This window comes from Eublepharis macularius, chromosome 5 (assembly GCF_028583425.1).
Source record: "Eublepharis macularius isolate TG4126 chromosome 5, MPM_Emac_v1.0, whole genome shotgun sequence".
NCBI lineage: Eukaryota > Metazoa > Chordata > Lepidosauria > Squamata > Eublepharidae > Eublepharis > Eublepharis macularius.
The window spans coordinates 12343987-12365176 of NC_072794.1; the positions used below are offsets into that span (position 1 = coordinate 12343987).

Genomic DNA, 21190 nt, shown 5'->3' on the forward strand with positions numbered 1-21190 from the left:
AGCCAGCCTTTGAGCACAACCGCTTCTGCAGAATAGGGCAGTCTAACCTGACTTGAATTTCCACAGCAGCACCCCAAACATGAGCTGAAATGATTTTACATCTTAACATTGAACAACAGGTGCCTGGGAGCAGCATGGGGACTCCTAAATACATTGGCTTTTAAAATGTGCACATTCCCCCTTAACCCAGAGTGGAGTAGCGGTTAGAGCATTGTCCCAGCACTGGGGAGACCCAGATTCAAATTCTCATTCCGCCATGAAGCTCACCGGAGTGTCCTTGAATCAGTCACTCTGTTCCCCCAAGTTTGTTTTGAGTATTAAACAAGACGGGAGTAACCTTTTTATGCTACTCAGAATTATCTTTGGAGGAAGGGTGGGGAAAAGCATACTAGATAGATTTTACACCCTGTTAGGGTAGCTTCTGTTTTTACATTCCTGATATGGCATCTCCCAGGTTTTTGTGTGGCACAGGGGTGTGCATGCACTAGAAATGGAGGACTCCCTACAGACGAGGCAGCATCTAGGACACCTTTCACTCTCCATCCCACCCCCCCCCCTCCCTTGTAGCTTCCAGAAAATGGAGCTGGGCAGGGAAATGGCCCCAATCTAACTGCTTGCAAACATTATAGGGAGAAGCAAGCATCTACCGTAGAGAGATTATTGTCTAGGGCACTGCAGCTCAATCAGCGAGGAATCTAAAAACCGACTTCTCCCTCTCCCCCTCTATATATTCATTACCAACGATGCAAACTCCCCTCCATTTTAAAGAGCGCCCCAGTGTCTCTCCCAGAATAAATAAGAGGACTGAGAGAAGGCAAGACGGTTGAGAGGCATTTATTTATTGAAGGCGGAGGGGATGTTGTTAGTTCACAGTTTATATTTGACAGAAGGCCAAAAAAACCTCCCAGTATCTTTGGAAAAAATATATTTATCCAGGTAAAGCGGGTCTAGCTAAGGTTGGCACTAAGAGATGCCAACAAAGGGCCGCTGGCATGATAGTGAAGACTGTGGGGACAGGGAAACAAAATGCCGCTTGGCAGTCTTGACAGGCAGAGATTCGAGGGGGTGGAAGGGACCGGCCTGATCTTTGACCTCTGCAGGGAGGCCACAGGCACACTCCAAGAGCATGTGGTGCACGCCTGGCAGAAAGAGGGAAATTGCTTGTCTTGCAGGTTGAGGAGGCAACCAAGACAGCAGGATCCACATTCAAGCATCAATTTGTTTGCTCCTGTAGAGGAGGGTACTTGTAAGATAACATACCCCAAAAAAGTACAGGCTGTTTGTCAGCCCTGAGTATTCTAGTAGCCCAAAGCAGCTCAGAACTGCCCCCCAAAGCTCCTTTTCCCAGAATTAAAGTCAATGCAGCCACCAGCCTCTAACCTTCCCCCTCCCCTAGAGCAGCCACTGGCTTCTTCTCCATTTATGTTTCATGGTCTCCCAGTAGCCTGATTATCGCAGCACTCCTTTCACTCGCAAAGAGGATTACAGAGGATGATTGGAGCAAAAATAAGAACCAGAGGCCTGGGAAAGAAGGGGAGGGGGGAATGAGACACCTGCACACACCCCAAAAAAGGTTTGTGCAGCGTGTCCAATGTAGGGGGTTGGGGAGACGTGTGTGTCCAGTTTTCCTGTCTCCCAATACTCCCAATGCTTCCAGGCCCTTTCTCACCCCTGGCATTGCACCCAGCAGCCATACAGTCACTGCTAGGCCTTCACTGCCACCTGGGGAAGGGGGCAGCTCCCATGGAATAGTTCAGTGGTATTTCAATGCAGAAGCAAAGACCTCCCCCCCCCCCAAGCCACCCTAACAGTCCAAGCTGTGTAGCGATCATCAAGGGCCAAGTATGGGGAGAAAGGGGGAAGGGGGAAGGGCCAGTCTCGGGGCCTCGCGTGCCAAAATGTGCTATTGGCCAACGGTGCTAGTTCCTGGCTGCTATGACGACTGACAAGGCCACGCCTCCTAATGCCACGGCTGTGGCACCAAACAGCCACTTCCAAGGAATAGCCTGGGGAAAAGAGAAGGAGAAAAACAGTTTTCAGTGCTAGAAGCCAGACTGATGGGCACAGGAAATACAAACTAGGATCAGTATTCAAATTTGCTTCCCAATAAAATCACAAAACCTATGGTACACCCATATTTGGAATACTGCAGGTGGCTGTGAGCTAGAGCTGGGGAGGCATATAGCAGTGAAGAGAACGAGCCGAGATCCCAGAGGCTGCTAATTCAGATCTTGCCTCTGCCATAGACTTGCTAGCTGGCCTTAGGCATATCATTCAACCCAACCCCATCCACCATATGGGGATAACGGTACTGACCGACCTTACAGGAATGTTGTCACGATTACAAAATAACACCTAGAAAGTACTCTGAATACATGAACAAGCGTATACAGGCCAAATAATAACAGCTGCCATTGTGTCAATATGGCAGAACTGGTCAAACCGTAAACAAAATGAACAAAGGGACTGGGAATCTCTTCTAGAGGAAAAGTATTTGGAGCTTATTTTAGTTCATGGGACAAGAGAGGACTAAAAATGTGGTAGGGAAAAGAACACCACACATGACAGATAACGGTGGAGGAGAGTGCCCTCAAGTCACCGCTGACTTATGGCAAGCCCTGGCAGGGTTTTCAAGGCAAGAGATTAACAGGTGGTTTGCCATTGCCTGCCTCTGCAAACCTGGTTTGCAGGTCTCCCATCCAATTACTAACCAAGGCCGACCCTGATTAGCTTCCGAGACCTGACGAAATCAGGCTCACCTGGACTATGAAAGATTAATACAAAAGCATAAAGAGTCTTTGCTTCCTCTCTCCTCCTCTCTAAACTGCACTTCTTCAGTGCAGCTCCCACTCTGCTTTGCTAACCATTTTTCCTTAAAGCACTTCCTATGGCACCACATGAACATGAAGCCAGGAGCCGAAGAGCTGGTTCAAATGGAGATGTGAATTTTAACCTCTCTCTACACACCCTCCCAGCACTTTCCAGCCCTTGTTAAAAGTACTCCTAATGCTTGAGCACAACACCATGGGACTCACACCTGGCTCCCTTAAGCTTCAACACAGCCCTTGAAAAAGTATGGCAGCCTCCTGAGAAAGACTCCAGAACTTTAGTTCCCTGAACACCTGGTCTGTGAACACGTCATGCCAGCAGGTCAAACAATGACATAGGCCTCCCCCAACTGAAAGCACAACTCAATGAAAAGTCCTTCCCTCTCCGGGTCCCATGGGACATACTCCTCTCCACCTACCCGGGAGGACTTATCTTTACACTTAGCAGGGGGTCCGCTGGAGCCAGCAGTCCCCAGCATCTTGCGGTACATCTCAGTCTCCACGCTTTTTTGGTCGGCGTGCTTCTTTGCCAGCTTTGAGAGCTCCATGTGGATCGTCTGGGGGCCAACAGAAGAGAGGGAGATGTCACCAACTCTCCAAAATATGTTCTGGGGCAGATTTTTAAGAAACCACTTTAGGAGGCTCTCCATATTCCTGCTACTGGAGTCAAGGTACTCTGTACTGGGGCCAGGATGTTTAAGGGGAGGCTGCCATGCGAAACACGTTGCCTCAAGGGGCTTACGGAACAGGCAGCCCTTCTGGATGCTGCAGCCTTGCACGGCTACTGGGTCTAATATCTAGCCACACTGAAGTTCACGCCGTGGGGAAAGCCAATCAGGGAAGCTGTATAGACAAGTCCTTGGTAACTGCAAGCGAGCAAACCCTTAACCTTGAATTCCCAAAGCCAATCCAGACAGGCCTTTACAGGGGTCATTTCATAGAAAAAGAGCTGGAGGAACTCATTAGCATAACTCATTAGCATGTGCCATGCCCCTTGCCATCACCGGAAATGTGTCATTAGCATAACTGATTTGCATACGCCACACCCCCTGACATCGCCTATCCTGGCTGCTTTGGATCCAATCCTGGCCATTCAGAGCCGAAATTGGGCCCAAAATGGCAAAAAGGGGCTGAAAATGGCTGAAAAGGGGGCCCAAAATGGTCAGGATTGGGCCACTGCTGAGCGGGAGAGTGATCCACCACCCATCCAAGGCCCGATCCAGGCCGTTTTGGCCCCAGTCCAGGACGAAATGAGCCCCAAATGGCCGAGAGTCAGGTGGGTGGGGCCACCTGACATGTGACCTCTTTGGGGAACTGCCGGAACTGTGTTCCAGCGCGTTCCCCCTCGAAATGAGCCCTGGGCCTTTACAATTACAGTTCTACAAGACACACAGGCTAGGATGTGAGTAGGTGTCCAGGATGAAAAAAGCTCCTAACTGTTACAAAGGTCATTCGCTTTAAGAAAAAAGGAGAGTGGACAAATTCATCAAGTATAGTCTATCAATGGCTGTTACAAATGAGGGCTAAATGGAATCTCCCTGTTCAGAGGCAGTCTATCTGCAAGAGCCAGGTGAAGGAAACAAAGAATGGAGAAAGGAGTTCATTTTTCTGGGATTCCTGAGGGAGGTGAGAAGCAGAATGCAGAACAAGACGAGCATCTGGTCACATCCAGCAGTGCCATTTCTAGTGCTCAAAGAGCTCTGCTAGATCAGACCAAAGGATACAGATAGCCCATCTTGTTTCAACCAGCGGCTGGTGAAATGCACCTGAGAAATTCACAAGAAGAGCACGAAGGAAAAAGCCCCGTCCAAATGTACATACCCTCAACAACTGACATGCAGACACCCCATTTAAGTACCATGGCTAACAAAATTTGTCTAACCCTTTAAAAAAATAAAACCGTCTAATCCGCCAGCCATCACCACTTCCTGTGGCGGGGAGTTCCAAAAGTGAACTAGGAACTGTGTGACACCGCCCTCCTTTTCTGATCAGGGTATCAGGTCCAGTTGGAAATCACAACTTCTGGGCAGGTCTGTTTGCCAAGTTGGCATTCACGGGCGACTCACCAACCCATGACCTGCTATAGGCACAAGATCCCCACTGCCTACCTTATTGGATGGCTCCAGCTTCAACGCTGCCTTCAGGATAGGGATTGCCTCGCTGTACCTCCCTTGCTGAGCCAAGACCTAGGAGGGAAGCAGCCAAAACACAACTGTGGCTGGTGTCAGCGAGCAAGCAGACAAGCCCAGAAAGAGGACCTCCCTCCCCCTCTCCGAGAATAATTGGTGGATCATAATACTGGATGACCTTATAGGAACACAATCCATGCCACAGCTTTTATGGGACCAACCAAACTGGCACAAAACACTGTGCAAACTTTAGAGCTAATTTGGTTGGGCCAATAAAAACTATGGCATGGATTTTGTTCTTTTGGGGGGGAGTCTACATGGACCAACATGGCTGTGCGATGATTTCTATTTAATGTTAAAAGGCTGTTGCGCAGATTTCAACCATATGAAACAGCACTGCAATAATGATAATATAATAAATATGAAACTGCCTGCATGAACCTGTCCAAGATTTCACCCATATCCCCCACCCATCAAAATAGGGCCTCCCATAGATAATGCCTGTAGATTTTGCTCTTTGTTTGTCACTTTTAAAAGTCAAGCCAAGAGACTTTTTTGTTTTACCCAGGCCTTAGTTAATTTTTCTTTTACAAAATTTTTATTGTAATTTTTATGCATCTTACATGGAAGCCTATGGCTGAGAGGCAAGGTATGTATCTTACAATAAAGATATGGTTGTTTAAAATAATAAACTTGGTACATTCCTACCCAGAATTCTATGCTAAAAAAACTCCCGAGAACGAGTTCTCCAACAGACACCCCCCGCCCCCATCCCTGTGCCCAAGCTCTACCTTTCCTTTCCGAAAGAGGGCTTTTATGTTGTCTGGCTGCTGCTCCAGCACCTGATTGCAGGATCTCAAGGCCGCTTCGTAATGGTCTAGTTTTAACTGAGACGCAGCTAAGTTGTTCAGACACTTCACCTTCACGTCCAACAGCTCGGCCTCCTCCTCTGAGCTGAAGTTGACTGCAGCAAGCAAAAGGCAAAGATTGCACCCTGAAATGGGGCTGGGTTCTCCACTACGGGCTGTTTCAATAATCCTTTATTCCCATTTTACAAGGAAACGCAACCCCTAATTGCACCTTCTACGATCACCACTGCCCCAAATCTAGCATTTGAGAGAAGCTGAAGGGTGGGAGAAGCGATTTCACAGAACCTGGATGCATGAAAACCTGTTTAAAACTAAGCATCTAACCCTTAGATGCTTTGCAAAACTCACTCGCCGTAAGCCAAGGATTTGGGGGGGGGGGGGGTTGATACCCAAGGCACAGTTTTGGATTACAACTGAGGACAAGCTGCATTCAAAACTCAAAATTATCTTTCTTTTCTTGATGGGTCCTTAGGAATGAAGAGGAGGTATTTTTCTCATAGATTTGTAACAATCTGGTTAATATTGCTTACAAAAGTCCCACTTTCCACTTTGCCCAACTAATAAGGCTCTGTTTCTTAGGCAAGGGAGATGCTACTGGGCTTCCTCCCCATCTGACTGCTGCAGAACAAAGGATATCCCAGGAAACGCATGCTCTCAGGATGGCGCCCTCGAATGTATATTGGAAGAGGGGGCATCGATCCTGCCTGAGACTCTGATCCTGCATAAGACTCCCCTGACCTAAGAAGCATACAGTCGTGGATGTATCCAATGTCATGGACGAGGTTCCTGGCAGCCCATCTCACAGGACAGTCTGAGAACCACTGAAGCACATGAGAGAGATGTTAGCCAGATCCTGCCACCATTTCGGTAAGTGGTAAAATCTGCAAGATTTGGGGTACACAGTTGGTGAACAGTTCACGCATACATCTCTTCCAGAGTCCTGCAGTCCCAGTCCTATTACATTGCTAATTAGATCTTAGTGACAGCGCTTACTCCGTGTAACCCACTTCAAGTTTGAGTGAGAAAGGCAGCCTATAAATAATAGAAACAAACAAAAACCACCTTGCACAGCAGGCTTTGGGTACCTTTGGAACTGGAGCCAATAACCTTCAGGGCAACGTCGTAAGAGTTGATGGCCAACACGTAATCTCCTCGCTGGTAGTGGAAGTTGCCCCGTTCCCTCTTGTGGTTGGCTAAATCTACTTTCTCTTTCCCACTGAGCAGTTCTAAGTCTGGGGCGTCCTGCGCCGCCAGCAGCTCCACTTCAAGTGTGAGGGCTGCATCTGGAGGCACATCCGGGCTTCTATGCAATCAGATCAAAGAAAGATCATCACCAATGAAGTTCTCTGCAGAGTCAAACCAACTGTCCATCTTAGTCAAATTGACCTTGAGCTTGTTTGGAGGTTCTAGCAGGGGAGTGCAGCTATCATATACCCTTGATTGAAGAATGGTACACTCCTTCTATTTGGGATGGTCGTCCTCTTCCACCGAGCGCGCAGCTTCGGGAGGGACGCACATGGAGCGGTGAGGGAGGAAGGGGACAACTGCCTAACTAGCCAGATCAGCCGAATGAACCCTGGCGATCAATGGGGTGACAGATGTCGCAGCCAGATCGCCCTCACATCCGTCCATCTTAGTCAAATGCCTTGTTTCCAGCAGAGACCAGCCAGACACATCTGAGCGGATGTGTCTGCCTTTGTGCCACCTCAGCCCAAAAGCAACAGCCCTTTCCGGTTCTTTGACCTCTGGCAATTGGCATTTAGGTCCACTGCCTCTGAACATGGAGGTTCTATTAGATGTCATGGCTATCAGCCACAGACTGAACTATCTTCTATGACTGTGCCTTTTTGATTTGAAAAAAAACACACACCGCCCTTCAGGACAACTTAACACCCACTCAGAGCAGTTTACAAAGTACGTTATTATTATCCCCACAACAACAATCATCCTGTGAGGTGGGTGGGGCTGAGAGAGCTCCGAGAAGCTGTGACTGACCCAAGTCACCCAGCTGGCTTCAAGTGGAGGAGCGGGGAATCAAACCTGGTTCTCCAGATTAGAGTCCCGCGGTCTTAACCACTACACCAAACTGGCTCTCTCTCTCTCTCTCTCTCTCTCTCTCTCTCTCTCTCAAAGAGAGAGGAAAACATTTCTCTCCATCCAATCCAAGGGGAAGGGGCATATCTTGGCTTAGTGGCAGGCAGAAGGTCCCAGGTTCAATACCTAGCATCTCCAGTTAAAAGGAGCAGATAGTAGGTGATGTGAAAGACCTTGCCCAAGACCCTGGAGAGCCACTACCAGTCTGAGTAAACAATACTGACCTCCATGGACCAAGGGTCTGATTCAGTATACAGGAGCTTCGTGTGTGTGTGTGTGTGTGTGTGTGTGTGTGAGAGAGAGAGAGAGAGAGACAGAGTGTGTTTGTTCAATCTTTCTAGACCATTTATAGCTTTATAAACCACTACTATCCCCTTAGGCACCCCCCCACCCCAACCCAAGTACAAAGTCAATTATTATTTAGCCTTTCCTTGTAAGGAACGGGCTGCAAAGCCTTCAACAGTTCCCCTGCTCTTTCCAAACATGCCCCCCACCATCAGCCCGTACGCTTCGCTTCCTCGCCACGTACCTGCCCTGTGAGCCAAAGCAATACTTCGAATCCGACAGAATGAGGGCTGTTTCCCCCGTCTCCATTAGCTGCACACACAAGTCCAAGGCCTGCAAAGAAATTAAGGTTTCAAAGTTGTGTGTGTGTGTTTGGGGAAAGGTGAGGGGGGGGGCAGAATTACTAGATAGCCGTTTGGAATTCTCTCAAAAGAGAAAAAGGGGTGGGGGGAATGACCCCCGAGTAGTGGGTTCCACACCTCCTGTGGGCGCAAAAGGCCCCATGACCCTTCCCCGCCATCTCCAGGCAGGTACTAGGAACGATTAGGCTTTGCCCAAAACCCAGGACAGCAAACAAATAATATTGTCCTGTATCAAGGGTGGCCAAACTGCGGCTTCTTCTAGACATATTGTGCGGCTCCCAGAGGTCTCTGAGTATCGCTGTAGCCGTACAGCTTATTTTAGTTTAGTTTATTTCCTTCCCTCCTTTCCCCTTTCCATGTCTTTCCCTCCCTCCCCTTCCTTCTTTCTTTCCATGTCTTTCACAGGTCCGACTCAGAAAATACCTGGGGACACCCCTTTGGGGGTGAAGCCTATCAAGGATGCGATATCACTTTTGTCAAAGATCAGGTGATGGCTCTTCCCAAGCGTCACCCCTTCTGATGATGTCACTTCCAGCATACTGCACCAAAACCCCACCCCTTCCTGTGATGCCACTTTCAAGACATTCCCCCAAACTCACCTCTTCCTCTGAAGTCACTTCAATGCATCACGTCTTGCGGCTCTCAAACATCTGACATTTACGTTAAGCAAGTTTGGCCACCCCTGTCCTGTATGAACAAGTTAGGCTAAGCAGTCATAGCTGAAGCCGATAATCGGCATGCTGGAGGCCCAAGGTTCAATCCCAGGCATATCCTCTTGAAGGGTCAGAGGTGGCAGGCCTGGGGAACTGCTGCCAGGCAGAGGCCTGGCGGATCAAGAGTCTGGCTTGGCAGAAAGCGACTTCATACGGCCAGGTTGCTCTTTCGGTAAAAATGATGTTATGATGGGCACTGGGAGCGGGGATCACTCTGTCCTTTAACATCTCTGGGGTGAAAACTGGATATACTTTGCACCAGACATTACAGCAGAAAACGTCCCCATGTTTAGACCGGAAAGTACGTGGTGGTGGGCTGATCTAATGCTTTTCTCTCTGTGTGCTCAAGCCACAAGTTCTCAGCAAGTACAGAAGGATCCACATTTATTTATGTATTTACTTCACTAATCCCCTGCCAGAAATTTCTCCCCAGTGGGGACAGAAAGTGGCTGACCTCATTCTCTTCTCCTCCATTTCATCCTCACAACCACCCTTTGAGGAGGTAAGGGTGAGAGGGTGTGACTGGCCCAAGGTCACCCTGTGAGCTTCCATGGCAGCGTGGGGATTCGAACCTGGGTCTCCCAGACCCTAGTCCGACACTGCAACCACTGCACCATGTCAAGCTGCCACCAAGCCCAACTTGCATTTGCTGAAATTGAACGAACAAACAAAAAAAGGGGGGAATCTGTTGCCAGGGAGGCAGGGACTGGGCAACGAAGAATTTCTTTGTTTGTACACGCACACCCACCTGGATGACATCGCAATCGCCCAGCGTGAACGTGAGGTTGGGATTCTCCTCCACCACCGTGCCATCTTCCAGCGTAGCTTTTAATCGAATTGTAACATTCTGATTCTTAACCGGCCGGGTCTCCCTGCCTTGCCCAGCAACGATGACTTTCTTCTTCAACAAACCGCTCCCTGAAGGACAACAGGAAGGCGGAACAGTTTTAGCAAAAGCTGGAAAAGGTACAGAAAAGGCACCCAGAATGATCAAGAGGTGGCTGCATCTGCCTTCTGGAAAAAAGCTAAAGAATTTGGGGGTTTTTACTTCAAGGGGAAAATGAACAGAGGAGGATATGACAGAGATCTATAAAATTACAAGGTGGGGCGGGGGGACTACAGAGATTCGCAGGGGGCATCTCATTTCCCCATCCCTCACTGTTTTTCTTCTCTAAAAGCCCCCATATCTTCTCCCCTTTCCTTGCCAGGACATCTAACTGGAACCTGCATGTACAGAGGCAATCTATCAGTGAATATCAGCGGCTGGAGACAAAAGTGTAGAGGGGGTGTAGCTTATGGTAAGCCCAGCCCTGGTTCCAAGAATAACTACTATTATAATGTACTACTACTATTATCCAAGACCTTCCTGATTCATTATCATTGCTCTTTATTAATATCAATAACACCTTCTATCATTATTACTACCTTTCACACAGTATTGCCATTATTTCACCAATGCCATCAGCACGTGTGTGAAACTTTCAGAACATCATAAAAAAGCTTCTTACACTTAATGTGTTAATTGGCTTTTGTTTGTTTCTTTACAGTTTCAGCCAGACAGGCTAATGGATTCTTAAAAACTGTATTGAAGAAGAACTGTATTGTGGCTCAAATGCAGGCTATACTGTACTTTAAATGCATAAAGGGAAACAAACAAACAACCAGTTCTCTGTTCCTAGGAGCCCACAGTATGGATTTAGAACAGGGGAAGCAAAAAGGAGAAGCTGGAGGAACAAGATTATGGCAGACTACGGCGCGGGACCTGAGTTCAAATCCCACTTCCCCTGCACTAGCTGAATTCCTGCCTGCCGTAAAAGCACATTCCTGGTCCAGAAACAAAGAGCTATTTTACCCAGTACATCCATCCACTCCTCCACAGCAGGAGAGCCTTCCTCGGCAGGGTGCTCTGATGCGGATCCTTCGGTTGCATCTTTAGCTGCTGTCGTCTTGCTGGTGGGCACATCTTCCAGTGGAGGAAGGCCATTCATGTCTTCCTCTTCCTCATCATCCAGGACTTCAAAGTCTTCGCCACTGTCCATCATGGAAGAGCTGGCTTTTGCGAGCTCTGGTGAGGTCAGGTCGAGGCTAGTGCCAGCCCAGTCCGAAGAAACGTCATCAGGACTGTCCCCACCGGAGGCCATGGTGCTGGAGCTCAATGTATCAGCCAAGCTGTGAAAAAAAGGGCAGGCAGATAAAGAGTGTTCCCGGTCTTATTCAACTAGCTGTCATACAGTTAGGGAGCCAGATCTGACACACGAGGCCTTTGCCCAATCTGGCTGGTATGCCAACGTTCACAAGAAGCACAAGTTGGCTAGTTATCTGCAATCTGAACACATCCAGGCTGGACCACTGCAATGCTACCCTTGAAGACGCATTCAGAAGCTTGAAGAAAACAAAACACAACAGGCAAGATGGTTGGTTGGTGCAGGAACACATTTTGCCAGTTTTAAAAGAACACCACCGTTGTCTATTTGCTTTCAGCATGTTTCAAAATGCTGGCTAAGAAAACCCTAAAAAATTTGGAGCCAGGTAAGATCTCCTGCTTTGTTTCCCAACCCCTTGTGAGCTAAGATGGTGCCGAGAAGAGACAAAAGGCTTTCTTGGCAATGGCAATTTGCCTTCGGAACCTCCTCCCACAACGTCTGCTTAGTTTGAAACATTCAGTTTGTGATAAATCTTTTTGTTTTACCCTTTTGGCTGACTAGCAGTGCAATCCTATGGAGAGTTACTCCAGTCTAAGCCTATTGAAGTCAATGGGATTAGACTGGAGTAACTCTCCATAGGATTGCACTGTAAACATTTTTACTGTGTGTCAGTATAATGGATGATTAATATCTGCTTTTCCCATTTCTTACATCCAACACATCACTCAGAAAGTTTTATCTGATGCTGCTAATTAATTTTCCTGCAATGGAGATTTAATTAAGAAATCTGCAGAACATAAGTGTGTTCAATTGCTCAATGTGTGAATCTGAGGTATCAGCAGCCACTACAGGGACAGAAAAAGGCAAAGCAGCAAAAAGTATTTCACATGAAGCTGCCTTATACCAAATCTGACCATCAGTCCATCAAAGTCAGTCTTGTCGACTCAGACTGGCAGTATTTCTCCAGGGTCTCAGGCAGAAGTCCGTCACATTGCCTACCACTAGATTCTTTTGCCTGGAGATTCAACCTGGGAGCTTCTACATGCAAAGCAGATGATCTATCACTGAGTCATGGGCCCTCCCCTAAACAGTAACAGGGCAGCCACCAGTTCCTAAGGCACAGAAACTCCTATTTCAACAGCTCTGTTTGTAATCAGGGAAAAACCTTCCATGGATGGAGTTTGTCCATATTCTCACGGATGGCAGAAGTACAAATCCTGTTTGCCATGCCCACTGACCACCTGGCAGAAGCGGAGGGCAGGAGGCGGTATGCCTACCAAGGGAGGGAGAAGGGGTGGACTTGGTCCCACCGCTGTGACTGCACAAAGAGAAAGGGTAGGCATTGATGCTGCTGCTATGTAACAGCAGACCCTCTCAAATTCATGGGGCCTCAACAGCTGCCCAACAACACCTGCTCGTCCTAATACTATATCTGGGACAACATGATCCAGCCTGTGCCCTGCATGGACCGCATGCCCTATGAACAAGTTTCACTATCCACTACAACGCAGTGATTCCCAGTGTAGACAGGCAGAAATATCTCAATGATAAATTGCTCCTTCAAGACTAAATGTCCCAAAGCCACTGCTTTATTTAGATAATCAGCCCCGAATCCATTTTTTAAACACCTAGTTCAAACATACATGTTGTAAAATAGCAACAGGTGATAGATCCAGAGGAGTTAGCCGTGTTAGTCTGTAGTAGCAAAATCAAAAAGAGTCCAGTAGCACCTTTAAGACTAACCAATTTTATTTTATTGTAGCATAAGCTTTCGAGAATCAAGTTCTCTTCATCAGATGCCTGATCCGAACTGGTCAAATACAGAAGAGGAGGGGAGGGGAAAGAACAGGACATATATCACAAGAAGACAGGATGCAATTAGCGTGAAGGCAATCAAAACATTCCTTTGCTTGTAAATGTAAACATCTCCTTTTGGTGTGGAGTCAGTTTGCCGCAGTGAAGGTATACAATTCCTATGTAGTATAAGCCCTCGATAACCACAGCTCTCCCCGCCAGAGCTGTGCTTACCGAGGGCTTATACTACATAGGAATTGTATACCTTCACTGCGGCAAACTGACTCCACACCAAAAGGAGATGTTTACATTTACAAGCAAAGGAATGTTTTGATTGCCTTCACGCTAATTGCATCCTGTCTTCTTGTGATATATGTCCTGTTCTTTCCCCTCCCCTCCTCTTCTGTATTTGACCAGTTCGGATCAGGCATCTGATGAACAGAACTTGATTCTCGAAAGCTTATGCTACAATAAAATAAAATTGGTTAGTCTTAAAGGTGCTACTGGACTCTTTTTGATTTTGCAACAGGTGATAGCGAGGGTGTTTTTTTAAAAAAAGAAAAACCATAGTGTGCAGATTGGAGAACAATACACAATGTTATTATTATATATTATTAGTTGTGGGAGATCTGAAAACCGAAATTACAGGGGAAGGGCACAGAGTCGCAATGATCCCTCAGGCTCTGGGAGGCAGGCTGGAATTAATATTCCCACACTGCAGACGGGAGAGCCAAGGCCAGGAGAGACGTTCCCAAGGCCACCAAGAGAATTAGTGGCACAGCAGAGATTCAAACCAGAGCCTCTAACAGCTACTTAGATGTCTTCCTTGTTAAAAAGAGTGGGGCCAGCAAGCCCAACCAACCATCACCCCACTGTCAAAGGAGTCAGGTGCAAGATTTGCACTTGTTGTTAACCAAGAGATGGGGGTGGGAGCGATGGAATGACATCGACAGCTCCAGAAATAACAGGGAAGAAACACCCAAGCCCCAAGGAAGAGAGCGACGCAGGAAGAACGGGTTTGGGAAGGTGGTGATTGAGCAGCGACTGGATGGCAGGACAAGCCACAGAATTTCAGTTGATCTGTTCTTTTCTCATTGCTGTGCCTTCCAGTTTGAAAACCCCAAATTATTCAAAGGGGGGAAGGACCTTGGCCAAATCACTCAGCACAGCTTAAATACCCCATAGGTAAAATAGGAAAGAGCAATTAGAAACAGCCACCCTCGAGATTGCCCGTAGCAAGGCAATTCTCTCCAAGTGTCAGGAAAACTTTCCCCCAGACACAATATTGTTTATGTGACTTTTTACAAATAAAAATATATAAATGCAATACATGAATACAGCTAAATGCAAGTTACGGACTTGAGTCTCATTTCCAGTAGACAGACTGCGCACACGTCAAATGTCAGTGGTTAACTCCACATACCCCCTCTCCCAGAAATGACCAATAAATGCATTTTCCTGTTACTAACCATAAAATGTAAAAAGGAGATTAAAGGAAAAATACTGGTTCCTACCATATGAAAGAAACTACCATCTACTTATATGGGAAAATATCTAAATTATGTTATTACAAATATGAAGTCGTAATGAAATTATTCTGGCTAAAGTAATTATTAATTGAGAGCAGCATATATTTAAGGATTCCAAAACAAAAAAACACCATAAACCTATAAGTTTGCCTTTCCGTGGGTATATTTAAACAATGAAAGTGTCAAAACAAGGTCACCTGTGTTAAACTAAGTTATTATATAAGCTGCACTAAATTAAATTTTTAATATTATATGTATATATTACATTATAGATCATATTAAATTATGGCAATTTATCCTTGAGGAAAACGTCCTTGTAATCTGGAATATCGTGAAAACAAATCAATCCACCAGAGCATGATTGTACAAGAGTAAAATGTTCTTTTGTGTTAAGATGACTTTATTTTTAGAAAGGATGCTAAACAATTCAAGGAATCTCAATTGCCATCAACACTAAAACAAAAAAGTCATGTTATTAAATCTGTAGCTATCAATACATGCTGTTAAATCCATAGATATGGATACAACTGAAGCATGATTTGTCACATAGACTCAACATATGATGCCCAGGCTGGAATATTGACAACTAAGACATAACTGATGTATTGTCGAAGGCTTTCACGGCCGGAGAACGATGGTTGTTGTGGGTTTTCCGGGCTGTGTTGCCGTGGTCTTGGCATTGTAGTTCCTGACGTTTCGCCAGCAGCTGTGGCTGGCATCTTCAGAGGTGTAGCACCAAAAGACAGAGATCTCTCAGTGTCACAGTGTGGAAAAGATGTTGGCAGGTCATTTATATCTACTCAGTTATCCACATAACTGGTCGTCGATAAGTGTATTTAAAATATATTCCATTTCTTCTTATTCTTTTCCAAAGGTCTGGACAAATTCTGTTGTTCCAAAATATATTGCTGGATTTCCCAGTTCTTTTTCTCAACTTAAAATTGCTGGCATGTTTCTTTCAATTCTCTGTGTTGGGCCTTCTCTTGCTTACGGAGCTGTTGCATCTTAGCTTCCAAGGCCTTCTGTTTCTGTTTTTTTCTCTTCAACCTTCATTTCCTGTTTAATTTCCATGTCCATTTTCTTCATCTTCGCCACGTGAGCTCTCCGTTCTTCTTTCACGTATGTAAGAAGACTCTCCATTAACTGCCCTGTGTTGTATTTGTTGTCCGGCCCATTATATATAACAGCTGCGGATTTCTTGCTTCTGTACTTCTCATAGTGACCTGGTTCATGTTCTGCGGGTGAGTTCTTATCAATATGTTCCTTAGAATTATGAAGTCATAGTGTGTGCCATTTTCAATTTTGGCAACTCTCCAAGGAAACTGCCTCCCCTAACTCTCCTGCCGCTGACTTCAAGGATAGTATTGCTACCAATGTCCGCAAAAGGTAAACAGTCCATTTTTAACCAAATTATTTTGTTCTTCATTACCTGTTTTGGGGAACTCATATATTTTAATGTTGAGCTCTAGAATTTTTTTCATGATCTCTCTTTTAAACTGTTGGCATTCTTCAGGGGTAAGCGTGTTTGCTTTGGCAACAAGTGGAATGATATTCACTTTTTCATGAAGCTGCTTCAGAAACTCAGTATCCAAAGGTTTGAGTCCGTGTCCTGAAGGAGCAATTAAGAACAGGCAAGATTGCACTCTGGTGTCTGCTACCCAGCTTCCTTTGGCACGCAATTCTGCACGGAGAGAGTCTTCAAACTTGCTCTCAATGCGGTGAATAATTGACTGCCAGCAATTGCTATTGTCCAGCTCATCATCAAATACAGGGGTGTCAACTAAGGTTAGAAACAGCAGAACATCCCTTTCTGGAATGAGAACCCTGGTCTGTTCAACATGTACAGTCTTTTTCATACCGCGTGAAAGTCTTGAATGAATTCAAGTCTGTCAGGAACAATGAGCAGATGAGGGTTGATTTCCCCAATCCAGATGCCCCCACTGTGAATTCAAGCCTTCACAGAGTTTCTGTAAAAAGGATGGAGGAGATTAAGTATCCCCACACATCCTTCATCCAGAGAGCCTATGGGGCTGACAGCCCCTGAAAGAGGGCACCGTTCCTTCCCTCAGCTATGACTCTGTGGAGCCAACAAGCGGCCCCTTCCCTCTTTACAGCGCCAGGGCAGTGCAAGCCACGGTTGGCAGTCCAACCACCGGCCTCCCAATTCTTCAAAGCCCCCACACCGTTTGAGCAGCGTAACTGCGGCACACCCTCACTGTGCCTCCGCAAGCGTACTAAGCCAAGCGGGCGGGAAGCCGTGACAGAAATTCAGGCCGGGAGGTGACCCAAGAGAAGGAGCTTTAACGAGCAAACGGGCGGGGACGCCTTAACAAGGGCTGGGTCACTCTCGTTTGAAACCTGAGGGAGAGTCCCCAGCCATCAAGGATTTTCTCACAAGGGTGAGAGATCCCGCCAAGCGTGCCTCTGCCCAAGACTCCCAATTTGAATAAGCCACAAAATAACGTGCTTGAAGGCTCAAAGCTTCTGCCTATGACAGAGTTGTTGCAGCCAGACACCTACAGGAGAAAGAGCAAGAGTCCAATGGCACCTATAAGGCTAACAAAATTTGTGGTAGGGTAGGAGCTTTCGTGAGTCACAGCTCACTTCATCAGAAGAAAGATGGCATGAGAAAATTCACAGCCAGTCCGGTTTGTTTCCTAGTTTTAACCCATGTTGAGTCAAAGCTCCCTTCTTCAGACACAAGTAGGAATCTCAAAAGCTCATACCCTGGAAATCTTGCTTGACTCTGAGGTGCCACTGGACTCAAATCCTACTATTCTACTGTACACCAACACAACTACCTACCTGAAACTAGTTTTAAGACTGCTTTGTTCCATGAACATAGGGTTGCCAGCTCCAGGTCGGGAAATCCTGGGCTGAGTGAGGTTTGGGGAGGAGAGGGGGTATAATGCCACACACACACACACCCAAAGCAGCTATTTTCTCCAGGCGAACTGATCTTTGTGTCCTGGAGATCAGTTGCAGTGCCAGTAGATCTCCAGCTACCACCTGGAGGTTGGCAAGCCTAGCTCTGGGGGACTTATTTCAACCCAATGGACTTTAAATCCAGGCTCCAGAAAATCATCAATTATTTCCTATAAATACAGGCTCACTCCAGAAAATCAGCAGCGACTATTTCCTATTCATGTCTGAAGAAAGAAGCTCTGACTCTACAAAGCTCACACACACTGAAAATCTCTCTAAGGTGCCACTGGACTCAAATCCTGCTGTTCTACGGCAGACCAAGGCGGCTACCCACCTAAAACTATTTCCATAGTGGGAGCCAATCAGTTGCAGTAAAAAAAAAAAAGGGGGGGGGGGAGAAGGTGCCTAACAGATTTATTGCGGCGTCAGGCTCGCATCGGCCAAAGTCGCATCAGCCCGGGAGGGCACTAGTCCACAAGAAAGTATGCCATGATCGATCTGTTAATCTTTAAAGGCCCCACGAGACTTCAGCCATAATAGGTGAAAGGAGAGAGAGAAATACAGGCAGTAGGATGAAAGGCAAGGAGATTTGCAGTGGTTTGAAAGGCAAACTGTAGGCGGGGGTGGTATGAAGCCTTTCCTTAAAGCCTTTCCTCTTTGCAAACTCAGATTTCCATTCTTAAACCTTTCTGTTTCATTTGATCATCAAGAAAAAAGAAAAATCAACCCTTCCACCCCCCCACCCTCCCCAGCACACACAAACTTTCCAGCCCAGCCAACCCACAGCGAGCGTGGTTGAGAGTCTTTCTGTCCTGGATTCAATGTAAATAAATCAATCAGCCCCTATTTTGGAAAGTTGGGACTGAACTGGGTAAGGGCCCCAAATGCAAACCCCCAGGCCACTACCTTTTCAGAATTTTGCCAAAACAACCCCCTGTGGTTTTTAAGCAATTCACAAGCGCAAGCAGCCGGCCCCTTCCAGGATCGCCGCCCCCTCCCCAAACAGCAAGCTTGTTGCAACACTCACCTGGTCCCAGATATGATTCTTTTTCCAGCCCCGCCCCCTCAGAGCCCTACACTTGCTCAGCTGACTACAGGCAACCAATGCTACTGGCTGCTTCACCTGTTCCTCAAGCCCTGTTTCAGACTGAGAATTCTTAAAGGGACAGGAAAGGATTTCACTTTTTTAAAAAAGGAGAGAAAACGGGTGAGTTGAAGTATACTTCCATTACAAAATGCAATACCTAAGACTAGCTCTGAATCGGATTTCTGCTTGTCTTCAAATTTCTACTATTCTTACCCTATTGTACTGTTTATTCAATGCCCCAGCTGTTGATAGAATTGATTTATACTGTGTAATCCCCCTTGACTCTCAATGAGAAAGATGGATTTTAAATAATATAATAATATATATTAAAATGTGGGGGTAGGGCAGCTAAAAAAACAGCAGTCATACCCGTTCAAGTTACATATAAGACGGGACAGGTTCCAATCAAAGCTATATAATGAGGGAAACCCCAGGAACCTCACATTTGACAAAAATATATCAAACAACTTTAATCACAGATATCCATCTCATTCTATAAGAATACAAATTTAGTTCATACAAAAATACAAATTCAATTCATGTGATAATATTCAATTCATACAATATTGCCTATAGCCCACACTATATATGAATACAGCTAAAGTCCATACAATAGGACCCAGAGCCCCCTCTGGGTCTCCCGGCAAATGGCAACAATGGTGCAAAAGTTTCAAAGCGGCTGAATCCGCGCTGAAGGTGCCAGAGCCCCCTCTGGGTCTCCCGGCAGATGGCAACGAGCCCGCCAGCTACAAATGCTCGTTTCGGAAACCCTTCTTCTTGGCCACCTTATAATCATAACAGTCAAAAGCTCAGTTTTCCGGTGGCTCTGGCACCTTCAGCGCGGATCCAGCCGCTTTGTAATTTACGCACCATTCGTTGGGAGTCCCGACCGGGGCTCTTACACTCGTAGCGTGGCAGCAGTCGTCTTGAAATTTACACAGGAATTACAGCTACTCGGGACTCGTTATTGGCGCATTAGCCACTTATTGATATTTATATACTGGACTTACACGGGTCTTGAGCCTAGTCCTATTGTATGGACTTTAGCTGTATTCATATATAGTGTGGGCTATAGGCAATATTGTATGAATTGAATATTATCACATGAATTGAATTTGTATTTTTGTATGAACTAAATTTGTATTCTTATAGAATGAGATGGATATCTGTGATTAAAGTTGTTTGATATATTTTTGTCAAATGTGAGGTTCCTGGGGTTTCCCTCATTATATACCCGTTCAAGTAGCATTTGTACAGTTTATGGTGGGGAAACTTGATTGATTTGTTCGGAATTTATTTCCCAACTTTAAAAAAAAAAACTATTACCTTTTATATTCTACCCTTTGAAATATGGGTAGAATCAGACTGGCCTGCCTTACAAAGTTGTTGTGATAGCTGAGTTAATGGATATGAATTGCTTTTAAGCACTGGTTAGTTGTTCTATCCACACACAAAAAAACTTTAAAACTTACTCTGATGTCGAAACATTCTACATATGCCTAGAAACACTTTTTTGTTGGGAGTAACTATGCAATGAGAGCATAGTTGAGGCTGCTCTACTACATTTAGCAGGAGAACATATTCCCCTGCATGTTTTGGACTCAGAAAAACCAGATGTGGCTATCTCGTTTACACTGGGGAAATGCAAGCTGCACATCTAATGGGCTGGGTTACCAACCTCTTGGCAGTACCTGGAGATCTGGAATTGCATCTAATCTTCAGACTACAGAGATGTTCCTTTGGAGAGCGGACTCCATAGCATTACACCATGCTGAAGTTCCTCTCCTTCCTAATTTCCCAAACAAGAGTTGGCAAATCTACCAGGGGTTCCTGCAACTCCCTTCTTTCATCTGCATGGGCACAAGGGAAAAGAGAGGCTGGCTCTTGTATACGGGAGATGTGCGTTCCACACATCCAGAACTCCTGGAAAGCGGGTGGTTCTTGCTAAACTGTCTCTGAGGAAAATACACTTTGTACGTGCCTAGAGACCCTGGAAGACAGATTTGGGACCATGTGCTGCCTTGAGGTCGAAAACGCCCTCTGCACATGCTCAGGCACGAGAGCGCCATCTCCGCGGCCTCTTCTTCCTAGCATACCCAGAGAAGCGCAACGAAGTCCCACATCCTGACCCCTCCCCGTTAACCTCTATGAGAGCAATACAGTCGGCGCATGCCCAGAGGCCTTCCTAATTCCCCCACCCAGAATCCCCGCCAGGGTGTGGGGGCGTGGCCTGCAGAAAAACGCGGAAGGCGCTGCGTTGCCATAGAAACCAACCTTTTTTTTCACTCCGGCGCGCCAGGCGCACGCACGAGGTCACGCCGTACGCGACCCCAACACCAACCCGGAAGCGAGCGCGGCCCCGCTGTGCCTATGGGCAGAGAGTGGCTTCTTCGTCGGCGGCTCTGGTGCTGAGGGAAGGGCGCGCTCCTTC

At 46.4% G+C, this 21190-nt stretch overlaps 1 protein-coding gene and 1 pseudogene across 5 annotated transcripts; both read right to left on the reverse strand.

The window, feature by feature from the left end:
- Positions 1-818: 818 nt before the first annotated feature.
- On the reverse strand, positions 819-21118 carry FKBP8 (FKBP prolyl isomerase 8). 5 transcript variants are annotated; one of them, XM_054979915.1, is made up of 9 exons: positions 21034-21118; positions 11133-11449; positions 10029-10198; positions 8450-8538; positions 6912-7129; positions 5749-5921; positions 4937-5014; positions 3248-3385; positions 819-2006 (listed from the first exon to the last, which is right to left on the reverse strand). In XM_054979915.1, exons 2-9 carry the CDS (start codon positions 11419-11421, stop codon positions 1920-1922), a joined length of 1242 nt encoding a protein of 413 aa, XP_054835890.1. In that variant the 5' UTR covers positions 11422-11449; positions 21034-21118; the 3' UTR covers positions 819-1919. The 5 variants fall into 5 exon arrangements, with proteins under 5 accessions (XP_054835890.1, XP_054835891.1, XP_054835892.1 ...); XM_054979916.1 differs by lacking the exon at positions 21034-21118 and adding an exon at positions 18700-18733; XM_054979917.1 differs by lacking the exon at positions 21034-21118 and adding an exon at positions 18579-18637.
- On the reverse strand, positions 15256-18022 carry LOC129329925 (septin-7-like; annotated as a pseudogene).
- Positions 21119-21190: the final 72 nt, after the last annotated feature.

What these genes read in the sequence shown, in the direction of transcription:
- FKBP8 (XM_054979915.1), bottom strand. Translation starts at nt 11,421, where the DNA reads ATGGCCTCCGGTGGGGACAGTCCTGATGACGTTTCTTCGGACTGGGCT. An exon ending in GCGATTGCGATGTCATCCAG is followed by an intron (nt 8,539 to 10,028) that starts GTGGGTGTGCGT and finishes ATTTCTTTGCAG; the next exon opens with GCCTTGGACTTGTGTGTGCA. An exon ending in GTAAAGATAAGTCCTCCCGG is followed by an intron (nt 2,007 to 3,247) that starts GTAGGTGGAGAG and finishes TCTTTTCCCCAG; the next exon opens with GCTATTCCTTGGAAGTGGCT.